Source organism: Notolepis coatsorum, assembly GCF_963971535.1.
Source record: "Notolepis coatsorum genome assembly, chromosome: 4".
Taxonomy (NCBI): domain Eukaryota; kingdom Metazoa; phylum Chordata; class Actinopteri; order Aulopiformes; family Paralepididae; genus Notolepis; species Notolepis coatsorum.
This window is the reverse complement of record NC_140168.1, coordinates 192,940,818-192,953,092: the sequence shown is the minus strand read 5'-3', so window position 1 is coordinate 192,953,092 and position 12,275 is coordinate 192,940,818. Positions and strand designations below refer to the sequence as shown.

The 12,275-nt window shown below is 49.5% G+C and overlaps 1 protein-coding gene across 1 annotated transcript in view; it reads right to left on the bottom strand.

Annotated features, from left to right (window-relative positions):
* Positions 1 to 12,275, bottom strand: part of LOC311226366 (calpain-5) — a gene marked incomplete at its 3' end in the record, with an annotated part of 219,655 nt that overhangs the window by 96,035 nt on the left and 111,345 nt on the right. The window contains 1 exon segment of the mRNA XM_084311795.1: positions 10,996 to 11,118. Within this exon segment, the coding sequence (XP_084167921.1) occupies positions 10,996 to 11,118 (123 nt within the window).

The following is a 12,275-nucleotide window of genomic DNA, read 5'->3' as shown; positions in this document are numbered from 1 at the left end:
CCACCTTCACAGGTTGAGCGGACTTGATTAGTCCAATGTCAGTGCTGTTCTTTGCCCACAGCGTCTCAGGCACCGCCTCCATCATGTCCTCTTGGAGGCTTGATGCATTAGGGAGTTCTCCCAGTGTCTCTTGGGATAATTGCACAGTTCGAGGATGACCCATCCCTGTGCCTTGAACCATGATCTTAATAAACCTTCTATCAGGGCTTATCCAGATCCGTTTGTTTTCTTTCATCTGTTCAAATTCTATCCCTTCAGCTTTTTTCATCATTTCGCCTATGTGTTGTTGATCACATGAGCTGATTACCTTCAAAGTCACATGGGGAACACTATCCATTATGCCGTGCTCTTTACTCAGATAGTCACTCCGTGCAATACGCAACGCTGCTCCCTGTGGCCCCAATATAATATTGGTAGCATTCAGCTGTACTTTGTCAGGTTGCACCCTCAGCCACTCCTTAGTCTGTGACGAGTCTGCATCTCTATGATACTGCAGAGTGCAGTGATAGGGGGTCTTTGGATCCCTTGCTTCAGGCATATTGGCAGTGATGAATTTCTCCCATTGTAAGGCGGGGCCAAGTAACTCTTGGTCCAATCCCCCTAGACAATAGATCTCTGGTGGTTCACTGTCAATACGTTGTACCATCTGATAGTACTGGTCTTCCCGTTCGGCTATCACGCAACCCTCCGCAGTACATTTAATGTCCATCCCCAGTAACCCCAGCCCATCTCGGCCGAGCAAGTTAATAGGTGTGCTCTCCGAGACCAGCACAGGGAGAGTCGCTTCCCTGCCTTGATATCTCAGAGTCACAGGTTCGGTAACAGCCGTCAGCTGGTTTATTCCCTCAAATCCAATTGTCCGTACATATCGACCGGACAAGGTTAGGTGCGTCGCGTCTTGGGGTTGTACTACCGTGTAAGCCGCGCCGGTGTCTGCCATCATCTCGACAGATTTATCATTCACCGTTACGCACACAATAGGCTCCTCCCTTAAAGACGACACTGACAGCTGACACCTCCCCATTGGACTCTCTGGGCCTCTTCATAGTGATGATTCATTTGGCCCTCTTGCTGGATTTACCGGGCCATTGTTCTCATTTCGGTCTTGGACTCGGGGTGGACCTTGGCCCTGCCAAGTTCTTTCCTGGTCTCCCTCTCCGGGTTGACAATCCTGTCTACACTCCCGTGAGATATGACCAGTCCCGCCACATGTCCAACACACCACCGCCCGTGGCCGGAATCCTCCCGGATTCCGGGATTGTCCTCTTCCTTTCGGCCGTGGTTGCCACTCTCTCGGCCTCTGTTGTTGGTCCGGCGCATAACCCTCTTGTGTTCCCACTTGAGCCCGTCTCTGTCCCTGTGGTTCCCCTTCATATCCTGTCCCATTTCTTGGTCGTGGGGCCGCCTGGACTAAGGCTTGAAGGTATTCCACTACCTTTACTGCCTCGGTCGGCTGTTGGTACATGATCTTACGTTGTTGCTCTGCATCCTTCTCCTTTGCTCTTTGCTCTTTCTTCCGATACAGTTCAACGTAATGCACTACTTGATCTGTATATAATTCCACGGCCATCTTTGACAATGACACCACCTCGTCCAATCTCTGCCTTACCTCTATGGGGAGACCGCTCTCAATCTTGGTTCTCAACTGGGCTTCAAGCATAGGGTCAAGTCCCGCCTCCCGACCAGTTGTGTTCTTCCACGTGGAGTAGGCTTTCTGTACGTACTGCCTGGGGTGCCCTGATGTCTCCAAAGGATCAATCGGAATTTGGTCTGCGTGCAGTCTCATTGGATAGGCTTCTCGTAGGGCCGCCCACGTTACTCCCCTGTACGCTAGGAACAGGTCCGCATCATGCGCTCCAGTCCCCACATGGCCTTGCAGGCGAGCCGCCTCCAGTATCTTTTCCATGGAGTCTTTTCCCATCACGGTTGTCAATATTTTCTTGACATCCCCCATTGCATATTCCGTGCCAACCATTACCTCCTCCAGTCTGGCAATCCAAGGATTGGCCCCATTCTCGAGAGGTGGCAATTTCTCAGTCACCGATGTCATGTCCGACACCTTCAGGGGGTGATATTCCAGGTCCTGTCCCCTTATTATTATAGGAGCCATGCGGATAGGGGCTTGCGTGTTTCTCGTCTGGGCTCTTGTCTGTACACGCTCTTGTCCACGCGCTTGTACACGCTCTTGTATCCGCATAAGGGCCTCTTGCTTCTCTCCTCTTTTGTCTTCCAGGTCCTTTTGCTTCTCCTCAATGCCAGCCTGCGTCCTCATGAATATCTGATATTCCTCCCCCCCCTCTTGCATGGCCTCAAGTCCGGGTCTTTGTTCTGCTAGGACCGTTTGATCTTGGTCCAAGTCTATAAGCCCCCGCTCTATCTCCGTCAGATCATCTTTTATCCGTCCCATCTGTATCCCAAGTACGACGTCGAGAGACTCTAGATCCTCACCTACTCCAACCCTAGTCACCTGTGGCAGTATTGCGAGATCAATCAGGTGACTGTCAGGTGCTACCCCCTTGCGGCCCTGTGGTTGGGGGGAGGTATAATGCTGGGGGGGAACGAGCTCTCGAGATATAGTACGGGGCATATGAGCTGGGGAGCTTTGGGGGTGCTCCCGCTGGTGGACAGACTCTCTCGGGTAGTCTCTCTGGGGGTTACACTCTCTCTGAGGCAGACCATGGGCCTTCTTCACCCTTTCCCACTCTTTCTCTCTTAACATTGCCTCATAGCCTTCATTACCCTTTCTCTCAGCTGCTTGTATCACTCTTGTTCGCTCCGTCTGCTCTTCAAACATCACTAGCCTATCCCTTGGTCGTTGGGTGGTTACATATTCTCTGCCTGACCCAGTCTGGGCTGGCCTTTCTGGTCGCCGTGAGGCGTCCACACCCTCTCTGTCTGACCTTGACCTATCTGGTTGCCATGAGGCGTCCACACCCCCTCTGTCTGACCTATTCCAGTCTGATCTATCTGGTTGCCTAGCTGTCAGCTGAATAGATGTCTTTGCTTGTCCCCTCTCTAGGTTCCCCAGATCATCTGTCAACTGGTAAGGGCTTATCATCTCTAACAAAGGTAGGATGGGATATATCGGCTCCCCCTTCTCACTGGCATATGGCGGGGGTGCTAAAGCTTCCTCAATTCTTTCCTGTTGGACCATAAGATAGGAGGCTGGGTTAGGTGAGGCTAACTGCACCGCACGTTGGGCGGTGACAGGTGTTGTCTCAGGGGCCTGGGGAGTTTTGGTGACCTGGACTACCCCCTCTACTGGTTTGTCTGCATCATTGCCATTTGCAACGGCCTTCCTTTCATTTTCCCTTTTCTCACCTTCCCGTCTATAAGCTTTTAAAAAGGTTGTCTCTTGCAACCTTTTCTTTGCTTTTTCCTCCTCTTTACCCTGATAGGTGTATGCCTCAATTAGTGTTCCTATTTTAGCTATTAACTCCAAATCAAAAGAACCATCGACTGGCCAACGTTTCCCTTCCTTCCATCTATCATTCCATCTTCCTGATACATAACTTGCTTTTCTCAAATAATATTTGTTACCTCTTGTCGTGTCGTGTTCATTTGCAATAATTTGTACTGGACTTTCTTCCATCCACCCAATTACGGTCGACTTACCTGCGTCAGTTTTGTCTTTTATCTTTTTATATGCGTTTAGATTGTCTCGTTTTCGCCCCATTTTTCTCTTGTCTCTTTTATCTCGTAACAATGGCAACAGGCAGAACAATAGCTTGTGTAATCCCTATCTAAGTGTAGGTGTCTATGCTTTTGTGACTATCTCCTACTCGGACAGCCAATAGTGGCACTGTGGGCCCTTCCTATTCTTTTCTGTCCCTTGTTCAGTTGAAATTCCTATTCTTACCTGATTTGTGGTGTTCCGCGTGTCCAATCGAACTGCTGTAGATCAGAGCACACAATGACAACAGTTCTTGTTAATTTATCAACCGGACTTGTACTTTACTCTGTCTTTTTAATCAAATTCCTGAGAGGTTCCTTTCATTCACTGTACGAGTATCTTTTTACTTTCCTCATACACTCTTAAACATGAGACAATTGTAATTGATACATGTGTGTGATACCACCCGTTTCTACTCCCTGTTTTTCTTCTCGTTCGATCTCTGTCAACACACTGGGTTCCTATGTTTCGAATTTTCCGCTCTCCTTTACTTCCGCTCGGTTCTGCTCCAATTCTGATACCCCTCGGAAAGCAAAAACATCATGATTAATATAGTTGCATTAATTTTTTCACATTCTTTTTTAAAGCAAAAACATCATGATTAATATAGTTGCATTAATTTTTTCACATTCTTTTTCATTATTCAATACCACACCCCCCAGGGGACACCTGTCACCCAGACACGTGTCCCCCAGAGGTAATCTAAAGAATGCCACAGACGCCGCGCCACGCACGCCGTGAGGTGCCGACCCTGTTTTTCTGAAAAGACCTTGACAGCCTCTCCACAGCGGCCTAAACCCACCTCACCACAGGCACACAGCAGACAGCATCTCGGCAACCCCTCCTGTGCTCCAGGCCAGTATCCCCAGAGTCCAGTGCCCTGCCGGACGGCCACACATAGCCGACCAGACCCAACACCGAACCCCGGGCACACCGCCCCATTTCACACAGCCCTCCAAACGTACCTACTATGGGGAAAAAAAACACAATTGCACACACAATCCTATCCCGTCAATTGCAACGCACGGTCGCCCAGGAACGTCCCCCGCCTCGCACCCACACGCACGCCCCGGCCCTCCCACTCCCCAACCCTGAATGTCCACCACCCAGATCAGAGAATAGTCGCCAGCGCGGACGCCGGGCACCACGGCTTTATCGGAACGCCCACACCCACCCTGCCACCCTCCGCGCCAACCTTCATCACCATCATTGCATACGCAGGCGCAACCGAGCGGTGTGGGTCCCCCGACGCAGAACCAGCCGCGCCGAGAGTCTTGAACACGTACGTCACACACACCCTGATAACATTCACACAAACTACTATAACTGCAAACATCACCACAGCACACAGCAAATACTTAACAATTGTCCATCCTATGTAACCTAACCAACTTTGGCCCCAGCCCTCCCACGAGTCCTCCTGCGTGGGCTGCATCTCCCTAGTAATATTCCTCAAATGCTCTATAACCTCCTGTATGCCGCCTATATCATTTTCGGGGATAAATGTGCAGCATTCCTGACCAATCAATGCACACGTGCCCCCTGAACTCGCCAACAGGAAGTCCAAACCCGTCCTTGACTGCAGCTCCATCATTCTTAAGGACCGTAACTCTTGAGCCTCCAGGGCCATACCTCTGGCGGTCGTAGCCGTCATATCCTCAAACACGCGAGCTAGATGGTCTAGTTCACCCATGTTTGCATACGTCCCCCACCAGGGAAACGCCACCCTGAAAAAGTGGTCCGCATCTATAAACCTCCTGCGCCTTGACTTGGGAATCGTTGGCAAAACATCTGACACCCTCATAGCTGGCACCAAATACCCCAACGCACACCTACCCCTCCACTTAATAGGCAACGCTGCGTACGCATACTTACCACAAATCCAAAACGCCCCCCTAGGGGCCGGCGCCTCCGAATTCTTACCCCATATTCCACTCTCACCCTTGCAACCGTCCAAATATCCCACGTCCTTACCACCTGACTTCCCCTCTACGCACATCTCAAACCCAGCCGCCCTAAACGCCACTGGAATGGGGCTAGTGTCCTTAAGACCCCCATAACCCACTGCCTTATTTGACCCCTGTTCCCGGCCCAAATACCTCAACATCTTATCATGGCCCACCCCGTCGCATAGGCCGAGCAGAGGCTCGTCCCTCAACACATTGGCATGACACTTCGTTAAGGGGTGTGCAATCAAGGGAAGACCTGCGTCGCCTGCTAGCGGGGCTAAGCCACACACATAACAATCCGACCTATTGGCTACCTTAGCCACAGTCCTCGCCATCCCCAAAAACAGATTACCGTGATGGTCTGGCTGCGACCTCCTACCCACTACCACCACCTCTGGCTGTTCAGGTCGCAGGTATGGATCATACATTATAGTACCGATCAACACACATAACCAAATCATTGCCACGGCACCCCCCCGAAGCATCCGTCTACTACTGTCTCTCAAACCAGGAACCATGTTTGTCTGTTCCGTCCTCCTCCTCCTCCCTCCGTCACCGGCGCGTATCCTAATATGTCCTGCAATCCCCACAAACAACAACACAACTTTATAACCGAACATACCCTCAGTCTACTGACATGAAGACCCCAACCTAAACACAACACCAGGACATGTAGAAAAGGCCGCAACGTAGCCGCCCACCGGCCAAGGGAGAACCAGGCCAGAGGGAACACATGTAACCCCATACCGGTCTACAGACGGAAGAGGGGGGAGGGCGGAGAGAGGCACAGCAAGTGGGGCACAGGATGGAGCGGGGGGGGTCAAAGGAACAGCAGGGAAGTGGGGGGGGGGGGGGGGGGGGGGGGTTCAAAGGAACAGCAGGGAAGTGGGGGGGGGGGGGGGGGGTCAAAGGAACAGCAGGGAAGTGGGGGGGGGGGGGGGGGGGGGGTTCAAAGGAACAGCAGGGAAGTGGGGGGGGGGGGGGGGGGGGGGGGGGTGGTTCAAAGGAACAGCAGGGAAGTGGGGGGGGGGGGGGGGGGGGGGGGGGGGGGGGGGGTGGTTCAAAGGAACAGCAGGGAAGTGGGGGGGGGGGGGGGGGGGTCAAAGGAACAGCAGGGAAGTGGGGGGGGGGGGTCAAAGGAACAGCAGGGAAGTGGGGGGGGGGGGGGGGGGGGGGGGGGGGGGGGGGGTGGTTCAAAGGAACAGCAGGGAAGTGGGGGGGGGGGGGGGGGGGTCAAAGGAACAGCAGGGAAGTGGGGGGGGGGGTCAAAGGAACAGCAGGGAAGTGGGGGGGGGGGGGGGGGGTCAAAGGAACAGCAGGGAAGTGGGGGGGGGGGGGGGGGGGGGGTTCAAAGGAACAGCAGGGAAGTGGGGGGGGGGGGGGGGGGGGGGGGGGGGTCTCGCAGTCCCGAACAGACCTGCTCCACACCATAAAACACAAGAGAGATCGAACAGCAAGATAGCTAGAAAAAGAAAAAAGAGGGAGTGAGAGAGGAAGACGAGGAGAGAGGAGAGGAAGGAGAGGAGAGAGGAGAGGAGAAAGGAGAGGAGAGAGGAAGAGACGAAGGGGAGGGGGGAGGAAGGAGAGGAGAGAGGAGGAAAGGAAGGAGAGGTAAGAGGAGGAGAGAGGAGGAGAGAGGAGGAGGAAGAGAGGAGAGGAGAGAGGAGGAAATGAAGGGGAGGGGGGAGGAAGGAGAGGAGAGAGGAGGAGAGGAAGGAGAGGAGAGAGGAAAGGAGAAAGGAGAGGAGAGAGGAAGAGACGAAGGGGAGGGGGGAGGAAGGAGAGGAGAGAGGAGGAAAGGAAGGAAAGGAGAGAGGAAAGAGGAGGAAAGGAAGGAAAGAAGAGAGGAGAGAGGAGGAGGAAGAGAGGAGAGGAGAGAGGAGGAAATGAAGGGGAGGGGGGAGGAAGGAGAGGAGAGAGGAGGAGAGGAAGGAGAGGAAAGGAAGGAAAAGAGAGAGGAGAGAGGAGGAGGAAGAGAGGAGATGATGGGGAGGGGGGTAGAAGGAGAGGAGAGAAGGAAAGGAGAGAGAGGAAGGGGAGGAGAGGAAGGAGGAAAAGGAGGGGTCAAAGAGAGGAGGAGGAAGGGAAGGAGGAGAGAAGGGGAGGGGCTATAGAGAGGAGAGAAAGGAGGAAGAGGAAGGGCTAGAGGAGGAAGAGGAGGGGCATAGTAGAGGAGGGGCTAGAGGAGGAAGAGGAGGGGCATAGGAGGGGCTAGAGGAGGAAGAGGAGGGAGGAATAGGAAGAGGAGGGGGAAAGGGAGGGGGGGAAGGGGGGGGGGGAAGAAAGAAAATGGGAGAAAGAGAGAGAGAGATAGAAAGAAAGAGAGAGAGAAAAAGAAAGAGAGAGTGAAAGAGAGAGAGAAAGAGAGAAAGAGAGAGAATGAAAGAAAAAGAGAAAAAGCGAGAGCGAGAGAGAGAGAAATACTACACACATCTGAAACGCTTTACAGCCACACACAACACACTGGTTTGGACGGGAGTTTAATGCCTCTACCGCCAAGAAAGGCATAAGGTTGACACTGACGCCATCTAGTGGTCTTTTACCCACATCCTAATGACACGCTGGTCAGGACGAGAGTCTAATGCCTCTATCGTCACCCAGTGTACTCTGACGCCACCTAGTGGCCTCATATCAACATCATAATTAATTTCAGTCTCACTCGCCTCTCACACACAATGTCCCTTCTCACAAGCGCGCATGCGCGCACACCGAAGCGGAGTTCACTCGTTCATCATGCATCCTGCATACATTCAAACTTTCAGCCCACACTGCAACTCACCCAGCCCATTCACCACAAACGATCATTCAGTCATACTGCAATACCGCCTCAATCACAACATACAGTATTAAACTCCTATCGCCACTATTATTAAACCGTCCCAGGCGAGTCACAACGAGCTATCGTTTGTAGCATGTTGCGCGCTTCGACACGCACGCGCCCCCCACCACGAAGCTGGGTGGCGCATTTACCGTTGCGTGTGTGCACTTTGGACGTCGCGTGTGTACCCGATTCAACATTAAAAACCGTTTCCCAGCCTTATTATAAGTGCCACTTTACAGATTTAATCTATATACTTCACACATGTTAAACCTAACCATAATTCCTTTCACTCATACACAAACATCATACACAATTGTTTAACCATAACTTGCAACATACGAGCCTACTTTAAGTACCATCCTAAATGTTACAGCCTATCGTTGTTTAAATCTAACATGTCCGGCTGTGCCCAGGGTAAAACTAGACCTTATTCATGCTTCATTTCTACTGTAGAAAAGCACTGTGTGCTTAAGCCAATACTATAAGGCGTACTATGCACACGTTCCCCTGCTTAACCCTGAGCACAAACCAGACATTGTTCCTAAATACTTCCATACCTATTCTTAATGTTCCGACCACGGGCAGCGTCTCGTTCACTTATGCTAAAATTTCTACTATGGAAAATACTACGCATATCCGTGCTTAACTCTCTTATTGTAAGGAATACTACAGCACTAGTGTGGTTAAAAATCCTGCTCACAGGACCCCTAATCACACAGCCTTGAGCCGCTACCCCTTGGTCAGAACATTCCAGTTAATACTTAATTACAGTCATACTTTTAGCAACCCCCCCCGTTGGTTCGAATTGAACACCCGTATCCTCCATAACACTCACCTTTAGCGACTTCCAGTCACTTGAAGACGGATCGATTGATCAGTTGTTGTTGTCGTTCGAGGTGAAGAAGGAGGAGAAAAAAATTCTCCTTTGTTCTCGTACAAAAACGGACGCTTCTATTCAAGGGTCACAGCACCAAAATTGTAGTAACTTCCTAGCTTAATCTTCGTACTCTGCGCTGTGTTTAAACCTTATAAAGCTCTTTGAAGTACTACTTAGCTACAAATGCAGATAACCATATATGTGATGGTTTTCTGCTCGTACACCTTCAGAGAACACGGCGCGGCGGTTGAAGAAATCGAGTTCTGAGCAGTTTGAAAAAGAATCCGTATTTAATAAGAAGGATTTCAATCAATACAAATCAAAGATTTGAAAGAACAATTGCAATAAAACCTGATGGAAGACCTCTCTATGCCGAGGTTCATCAGACTTTAGGCTAAATATTCAATATCTATGTCTCGTCTCGGCTTCTTCAGATGGTAAGTTTTCGCGGCCGTCTCTTCTGCTGCGTGTTTTCCTCAGTCTGTTGGAGAGAGAAAGGGTGTGTGTTCTTTGTCGCTTCCTGGGTCTCTCTTTGGGTCTGTTGTTGTGATCTCTACTAGCACGGAGTCCTGCTAATATCAAAATTAGGCTCCGCCTCTAATGTTACGGCAAGCGGGCGTTTTTCAACCTCTCCTCGAGTGTTCCTATTGGAGGACACGTACTCTCAACTCTCCTTGGCTAACTCCTTAACGTGACGTTTTACATCGAATTGGGTCACGATGTGGTTTCAAATGATCTTTTCTTTTGATCTGTGATAGTTATCTGCTCTTTTGTTTTCAGCAGAGACAAACTGGCATCTCAAATGGTAGTTTCATTGTTGGAACAGATGGCCTAGGGCCCTGGGTTGTAAAATCACCCATGTTATTGACTTTCCCAGGAAGGATCAAACGAGACACTGTCTCCTACTCAATAAGCGTCTGCTTGCTTCAACCCCCCTCCACAGAGAGTTTGAGGAAGCCCGAAGCAACAGCTGCATTACTAAGTCAGAGGTGTCTCGTTTCTTGTACTTTATGAGGGGGGGGAGAAAAGTGTATGCATTTTACCTCTGTGTTCTCGCCATTCTGTTCTTCATGATACAGTATACAGTACACTAAACACAGTTTGGCTGGAATTCTACTACAGTAGCTTACTACATTTTCCAAGTAGCTTGCCCATCACTGCTCCCAAGCCACTGTCGCCCCTGACCATCTAACGTCACACCATCTAATAATAAGTATACAGGCACAGGTGTGTAGGTTCAGTGTGTTTGAACTGCAGGAGATTCAGTGGTTCTTCCCACGAGATGATACCACAAATATACAACATTTAAACTCACATAATTAAGTAATTTATACGTTAAACACAACTACTTACCAATTCAAGGAAATAACTAAAGGTGTGCGTGTAAAGAAAACTTAGCGTTTCATTCACCAGTATTGGGCCAATTAGTCACTATAGGGGCTGTGACCCATCCTCTATTCATAATTCTAGTTGTAGCTTTTGCTAATATCAATAGCTGACAGGAAATAAACCAGAGTCCTAGCTGATCCCTAGCAACACAATTCCACTGAAACCTAGGGGTAAGTAACAGCTTGAAGGTCCTGAAACCATCTAGGGGTGAATAACAGCCTGAAGGTCCTGTTTACCTGTAGAGCCCGGAGCCGAGGCTGGGGGTTCAATTCCCATTCACACTCACCTTCAGTACCTCAAAGCCGATGGGCAGGTTCTCTCCTCCTCCTTCTCTCCTCCTGATCCTCCTGTCCTCCTGCTGCAGACAGATCAACACCTCCTCCTCCCTCCCACGCACCTCAAACATGAACTGACGGAGAGAGAGAAAGAAAGACAGACAGATAGAAAGATGGAAAGAAAGAAAGACAGACAAAAAACAATCAACAAACAACAAAATAAAGAAATACAAATATTTGTCTAAATTAAGTTGAAAAAGTATCTTCTTCATTTTTCAATTAGATTTCATATACTGTAGGTTTCAGCTTGCCTCGTTCTAGTGTGTGTTTTCAAGCCAGAAATTCAATCAATCTTTATTTCAACTCTGAAAATTACAATGATATTGAGCATACAAACAATAATAAATACAATAAACAACACAATATACAATAAGTGCAATCATAATAAAAATGTGTACAATCAATTAAAACAATTACAAATTATGGTGGTATTGTTTAGGCATGGTGGTGTTGGTAGTGGGACCCAAATGCAGACAGGCAGTGAGGAAGCAGGCAGGACAAGGCGGGTAGTGATTCAAAAGGAAGCTTTACTTAAAACCCTCTAGAGTCTGGGCTGTTATGCTCCTCCTCCCTCAGAATTTTCACTTTTTCTTTTTACATAATATGAAACTACAGGTTCATACCTTCAAAATAAGCCATCAATTGTTAAATTCGAGCTGATCGTTTTCAATCAATGTCCTATCAAACATTCTGGTAACATTCTAACTAAATCCCAGTACAGAGCTTTGAAAGGAATAAAGTGAATTCAGCTATTTGATGAAAGGACACTCCCAGAATTAAATGTGATCAATGTCACTCTAGTCTAGACCAATTCACACGTGGAACAAAGGCCCAGCTTCTAGTCTGTCGTTCCTTTGTTATTCCAATGACTATTCCAAGAGGCTAACCCAAGAGGCCCAGGCTGAGAAAAATAGGTGTCTCCTCATGGTTGTATCTGCCTGTTCTGTATCACATTTAGCATTTGTGATATGCAAAAAAGCAGTTCCTGTCTGGAATGAGACAGAGGGCCACACCACATGTGCTGGCTTGATCAGGGACATGACAGAGTCATACGCCAGTCCAATGCCTGATACAAACTTTGACTTCCCGGCATAAACAGAAAAGTCCAAAGTGTAGCCATTGCTACTGTCATCCAAAACGAAAAGTTTGAAGCCCCACTTGGTTGGCTTGGCTTCCATGTACTGCGTCATACCAGTATGGGTCTTGGTTGCAACCATCCTCTCATCAATGG